This window comes from Vanellus vanellus (genome assembly GCF_965231255.1).
Source record: "Vanellus vanellus genome assembly, chromosome: 20".
NCBI classification, from domain to species: Eukaryota; Metazoa; Chordata; class Aves; order Charadriiformes; family Charadriidae; genus Vanellus; species Vanellus vanellus.
The window spans coordinates 7,489,547-7,496,097 of NC_138925.1; the positions used below are offsets into that span (position 1 = coordinate 7,489,547).

The window sequence follows — 6,551 nt, forward strand, 5'->3', positions numbered from 1 at the left end:
TCTATTTTTTTTTGCTACCACCACTACATATGCATGTACACATATACATTTACTAAGTGTGCAGGTATGTTGGTACACACATATTTGGGAGAGGAACAACCCATAATAAAGCTCTGTGAACAGTATATTATGTAGTCGTGCTCCCCCTACAGAAAAATAGGTGCTTTTGTCTATCTGATTCTCCGTTTAACAAAGCAAAAGAGAGTTTAAAATTGTATCCTGTGGTCAAGAGAGTTAAAGCAAGTTGATACAACCCTGGTATATATTATCTGATTAGTGCCACATAAGACAGTCTTTGCAGTATCTGCCACAAAAAAAAAAATACAAATTCTGAGGCATGCTTTGAGGTTCTTCAGCGAATAGGAATACAGCATTTATATGACTAAGACTGGCAGTAACTGCCATGGATGGTTTACAGACACTTTAGTAAATTACACAATAGTTCCAGACTTCTATAGTTGTGTAATTATGTCTAATAGATGTAAAAGTAATGACTACTCCTGGCAGACTACAATTTGGAGGACCGGACTACTACTCAGAGAGCATACCATTTAATAACCTACTTTACTTCGTGGAGACTTCACTACACAAGTACCCTAATAAAACATGATCATTGCCATAGTACAAGAGTTCACTTGCACTGGAATGTCACAAGGTACTGAATGATTATGCTTTGCAATTCCCACTATTTCAATAATTATCTTTTTTAGTTACTATCCCAACGTAAAAACAAGTTAGAAAGCAAGATGGTGGTGCTGACCCAGGAAAATGGCATACAAGGTTCTCTGTTTGCATGTTCCCAGCAAACATGAATACAATGGACAAGTTTGTGATCTACAGCCCCATCATGATGCTCCCCAAGAGCAAGAAAGGTTTTATGTCACAGCAGAGAGATAAGACCAACTTAAGCCTTAGTGGAGAAAAATATATACCTTTGGGCAGTTTGCAGATTTAGAGACTACAACAGAGAACAAAGGTGCAAGTTATAGGATTGAGACAAACAAAAAGAAAATCAAGAAAGAATAAACCTCAAAACTGGAATCAGAAGTACAGCACTGATAAATGAGCAGGGCATGCTACTGCTGTCTTTTATAGTCTTTTGCTCCATGTAATTCGAAAGGCATCCCAACTCTTCAGCAGCTAGCAATCTCCTGGAAGTGTGCAAACTGATTACCACTTTTCCCTAGACAGAAAAACAGCAAGCTTGGACTAAGAGCCAGTAAGAGAAGCCACAGGACTGATGGACAACAATAATGCTGGCATAAAGGTTCTTGAAACAAATGTGACTGGGGAAAGAGACGACATGGACCCGACTTCAAAGGTGCTAACCCTCTCAGGCCCCTTTCATCTATGCATCTTTGTGCAGAGCATGTGTATTATATTTTAGAAATACCTAGATGCACTCTACGTATTTAACAAACCTGTAAGGCAGAATCAACACTCAACCTTCTCTTGCTTGGCGAGTTTCTAAGGCTCATAGCTAGACATCCTCCTCTTCACTGAAATCCTGACAATAGGCTGAATGAAAGAGTCCTACTGGTCTTGGTTTAAAGCAACTGCAGCCTATTTAAAGCAGGAAAAGGACAGAACATCTTTTTAATTTTTTTGATTAAAGTTACCTACTGTTAACATATGGTTTGGAAAAAAGAACTATAAGAGTGTGCTAACCACATGTTTCTACAGGACTTCAATACAGGTCTCAGAATGCCAACATTTCTCTAGCCAGATTAATCAATTTTCAAATGTGGGTTTACCCTTTCTTTAAAATACCAACATAAACATCCAGCTAGCTTCTACATTAATGGCTAAGGAGTTTCAGAGGCTTTTAATTTACTGCCATCTAGTGACAAGAAGAGCAGAGAGCCATACGTAGAGCCTCAGACATGTTCACTGTGTTAGTCACCTGTCCCTGCAGCAAGATTCAACTGTACCTCGTAGCAACGAGTCCTACAGGTTATTTTTCTTCGCTTTCAGTTTAGTCAAGTGTCCTGCTCCTAGCAGATAAAACAGCATGCATTTTCAGGGTAGCCTCCTTGTATGCTGCAGAATGACGAGCCTAAGGGAGCTTATTCTTTTTCCTTCCTTTCTCTCAGAGGTCAGTCCACCCCATCTATCTGCTGGAATACAGACAGGGAAAAACTAAATCACACAGAAGTAAACTGCCTCAAGCAGAAAAATCAGAGGCAGAACCCAAAGCAGAACCCATATATAACGTCTTCTGTCAGGGTTTAAAATAAACATCTATATTTTTCACAGCTTTCATGACTCTCTTCAGTAATGTAAAACCAGCTGATTACAACAGGGTTGTCTCAGGAACAAATCAGTTTTTGTAGTTAATGAATAATTAGCTCTAACTTTTACTGATACCAATACCTATATGTTCTGTATGACAGGGGTTAATTGTAGAAAAAAGAACAATTTTTTATTAGCACAAAACAGAACAGAAAAAATAAGTATTCCTTTTAAGGATCCTCATGCAATGCCTGTCTAAGGCACATGCACACTGAGGCTCCAGATCAGTGAAAATTAAAGCTTTCTCAAATATATTCTCTGGAATTCTCATCCAATTCCTATTTTACCATAACTCTTAGGCAATACCAGCCCTTCTATAGTAAGGCTATGAAAGAACAAAATTTTGAAAAGAATTTTTCAAAATGCTTGTGTCTTCTATAGTTATACTTAAAATCAGAAGAATTCTTTCACTTATCCCATCTCCCACAACCAACTGTTCTTACAGTATACCATTCAGTCTAGCCTTAAATAGCAACTTCAGAAATTCAGCTGCAGTCTAAGACACCTTTGCTCAGGCACACAGTTGGGGGCAGCAGCAGCGCAGGACCGTACACAGCAGTGCCAAATCACTATACAAGGCCTCACACCATTCTTTTGAGAAGGAAAAAGCATATTGCTGTCAGGTTTGCCCTTGGAAAACTGTCACCAAGATTCAAAGTTTTCTCCTACTAATTTCATCAAACTCAGAAAAAGGTTAAAAGTAATCCACATACTTAAATATCTTTTAATTACAATTACAGGTTCAAACTCATTACAGGTGTTATTTTATCGCTTTGAACTTTTCAGAAATATCTTAGGCGTTTGCCATCCCGCAGGAGGATTTTTCAAACCAGCTCTTTTCCAGATGCGTTCCAAATCTTTCTCAAATTTCATCTAAAACAGAAAAACAAAAAGAAAGAAAAAAATGGTGACATAGCTCAGAAACAACGCTCAAGTATTCAGCCACTGCCCATGTGTCCCAGGGAGAATCTAAGTATAACACACACAAAAGAAAGAAATGCTTTTAAGTAGGCAGCTTGTTCTACATGTCAAAATAGTTCACCTTACTGCACAAAATACATTAAAATGCACAAGGATCTTAGTAGCAGTATTTTAAAAGTACTGTGCAAGGAAAACTGAGGAGATGGAAAACAAAAATGTAAGCAAATTAAGAGTACTTCCACATCATAAAGTGTTCAACACTGCTTCCTACAAATCTGAAGAAACGGAATTACAATTAACCCCAACTTGCACCTAGGCAAGGTGAAAACTACCAGAGAATGAAGTAAACTGTATCATAGCAAACCTAACAGACTACTGAAAGGCAGTGTTGAATAAGAACATCTACAGCTTGAATGAAGGCCCATATCTTCCCTCACCCCTTTTATTAAAGGAAGTAAAAGGCTTCTATATAGAAAAAGACAATAGGAAGCACTTGAGGGTGTTGGCAAAAAAGGAAAGAAATTAAGATTAAAGGAAAGAGACTAAGATTAAACCAGTCTCCCTGATACAATGCAGACACGTGAATTAATCTTTCACACAAACAGTAACATTCTTCTCCATTAGCCACATGTAAGTTACCACCATGCAAGAAAAATCACAGCTAGTAACTATCACAGATATATGTTTACAACCAGAGAAATATTCTAAACTACAACTTCTGAAGATATACAGATCAAACACAAAACAGAAAAAGCTACTGTACCCGTATATACTGAATTCACTAAGGCGCTCTGAGCTGCTGCCATTTTTCCCCAAATCAATTCGACCTAATCATCTGATACCTGAACAAAGGCCAGTTTGAGAAGTGGGCACATTTATGTCAAGAAGTTCTCTCTACCCTGAGCTTACCTGACGTTTCTTCTTGCGACCTTCCTTTATCCTCCTCCGTACAAACTTTCTTCGCTTTAGCAGCTTTTTGAACTTGTGCCGATTCATTTTCCTTCTGCGAATCTTCAAAACGTTCTTACATTGAATCTTGTTGTTAAGTGTTCCCTCTCCTTCCTCCACATCAGCTCCCTCATCAGATGGGGGACAGTCATACTGCTGAACAGGTTCATAGCCCACTTCTTCCTGAGCATTAAGGACTTCTGCTTTAGGAAGAGAGTATCTAACTGTCAGCCAGCTTTCTAAGGGGCTGATGGAAAGTTTTCTGGGGATCAGCATCTCTTCCAGTTCAGGGTCCAGAGCATACCACCGCTGAGGCTGGGCTCCACTCTTGTTAGATGGCTGCGTGCTGTAGTGCGCAGATGTAGAATGACAGCAAAGAAAGGACGACACTGACCTTGGCAAAAGGTGGCCTTTGAGAAGAAAAGAATTTCACTTAAGAGGCAGAATTTTCAAGCAGTATCTTAAGAAAAGCTCTGATCAGTTCTCAAACCACCAGACAACTGTGGCCAAAATAATCTAATATAGCAAGCTGCTACAAAAAAATATATTCCCATCACAAAAGCAAGTAAGTACTTTTTAATTTGAATTTAATTATGTTGCCATAACACCACCTGCTAAAACTACATTATACAGTATTTTATTGTGTCAACTGTGTAAGTGCAATTTGGAATGGCAGGGAACTGTTCCCTGTATTAAGCCTTTCTGCTCCAAAGGATTCTCCTCCTAAGCTTAAAAGAGGTCAAATCAGAGCTACAAAATACTGACAGATTAGCACAACCACTGAATCAACAACAGTCTCACTACTCTTGCATTGCTTGTTTGAAAAGAAATTTATGGGAGCCTAATTACCCCAGTAAAAAAAAAAAAAAAAGAAAACAAAAGAAAAAAAAGAAAACTAGGTCACAATATCTTTACCTGCAATTCGTGAAGCCTTCAGTAAGCGGGAAGTCACCTGTGATATTAACATATTGTTTCACTTTGTTCACTGTCAGAGCCAGTAATGACTGTTAAAATAAGAACATTTATTCAATGAGGGAAACACGTTGCTTAAAAAAAATATTCTAAGTTTAACGCCAAACCCCGCAAAGACGGGCTGCGACACGCTAAGAACTCTCCTCGTTTTACAAACACACTGTCGGATTTGGCAGCGGGGGCCCGGCCCAAAAGCACTGCTGTAGCTCAGCTGCAGGGGTGATTAACAAGGCTCGGTAACTTCAGCCCGAGTCCCACTGGCACACCGCTGCCCAGCTCAGTGCGAAGGTGTTGCTCCCACAGCAGAAACCAGAGCGCAAAAAAGGCGCCCGCTGCCCTCAGGCCGCGAGGTAAAAAGGCGCCCGCTGCTCTCAGGCCGTGAGGTAAAAAGGCGCCCGCTGCCCTCAGGCGCTGAGGCACAGCCGCGCGGCCTAACGCAGGGCCACTTAGCCGAGGCGGGCCGGGCCGCAGCCCTGCGCTCGGCGGGCAGCCTCCCTCTCCGCATGCCGACCAGCAAGCCCCGCCACTGCCCCGCTCCCGAGGCACGGCCCGCACGGGACTACCGGCCCCTCAGCCCCGACCCAGTCCCTCAGCCCGCGGCCGCCATCACTCACCATCCCCGCCCGCCTGCCGGTACGCAACTTCCGGTACGCAACTTCCGGTACGCAACTTCCGGCAAGGCAGGGCAGTGCCCCCTAGCGACGTCCGCCGGCGCCGCAGCCATGAGGTGCGGGCGGGCTGAGGAGGCGGCGGCGGCGGAGCGGGAGGGGGATTCGTTCCCTCGGCGGCCATTTGGCAGGGGGAAGGCACTGGCCGGCAGCACGGCTCGTCCTCAGGGGGGGCCCGTCGGCGCTGGCAGCCTGGAGCCGAGGGAGGCTGGAGCGGGGCGGTGCCACAGGCCGGGCCGGCCCTGGCTGCCCACTTCAGCCCGGCAGCACGCAGGGGCTGCGTGTCCTCACAGCGGAGGGGTCAGGCAGGAGCAGGGCCCCGGGTTGTGACCTGCACGACATCCTTGTCTCAAAATTGGAGATGTGGATTTGAAGGATGGACTGCTCAGTGGATAAGGAATTGGCTGAGTGGCTGCACTCAAAGAGTTGTGGTCAACAGCTCAATGTCCAAGTGGTGACAAGTGGTGTTTTTCAGGGGTCAATACTGGGACCAAGGCTGTTTAACATCTTTGACAGTGACATGGACAGTGGGATCGAGTGCACCCTCAGCAAATCTGCTGGTGACACCCAAGTGCTGTGGTGTGGTCAACACACTGGAGGGAAGGGATGCCATCTAGAGGGACCTGGACAGGCTGGAGAGGTGGGCCCATGTGAACCTCATGAGGTTCAATAAGGCCAAGTGCAAAGTCCCGCACGTGGGCCGGGGCAACCCCAAGCACACGCACAGGCTGCACAGAGAACAGATTGAGA

At 43.7% G+C, this 6,551-nt stretch overlaps 1 protein-coding gene across 3 annotated transcripts; it reads right to left on the reverse strand.

Annotated features, from left to right (window-relative positions):
• Positions 1-3,000: 3,000 nt before the first annotated feature.
• AURKAIP1 (aurora kinase A interacting protein 1) lies at positions 3,001-5,766 on the reverse strand. Of its 3 annotated transcripts, none has more exons than XM_082493484.1 (4): positions 5,748-5,766; positions 5,077-5,165; positions 4,123-4,571; positions 3,001-3,165 (listed from the first exon to the last, which is right to left on the reverse strand). In XM_082493484.1, exons 2-4 carry the CDS (start codon positions 5,126-5,128, stop codon positions 3,058-3,060), a joined length of 609 nt encoding a protein of 202 aa, XP_082349610.1. In that variant the 5' UTR covers positions 5,129-5,165; positions 5,748-5,766; the 3' UTR covers positions 3,001-3,057. The 3 variants fall into 3 exon arrangements, with proteins under 3 accessions (XP_082349610.1, XP_082349611.1, XP_082349609.1); XM_082493485.1 differs by lacking the exon at positions 5,748-5,766 and adding an exon at positions 5,697-5,716; XM_082493483.1 differs by lacking the exon at positions 5,748-5,766 and having other exon boundaries at positions 5,077-5,440.
• Positions 5,767-6,551: the final 785 nt, after the last annotated feature.

Coding starts and splice junctions, on each gene's coding strand:
- AURKAIP1 (XM_082493484.1), bottom strand. CDS start 5,128: ATGTTAATATCACAGGTGACTTCCCGCTTACTGAAGGCTTCACGAATT. Junction 4,572..5,076: donor GAAGGCTTCACGAATTGCAG/GTAAAGATATTG, acceptor TTCTTCTCAAAG/GCCACCTTTTGCCAAGGTCA. Junction 3,166..4,122: donor GTCGCAAGAAGAAACGTCAG/GTAAGCTCAGGG, acceptor TTTCTGTTTTAG/ATGAAATTTGAGAAAGATTT.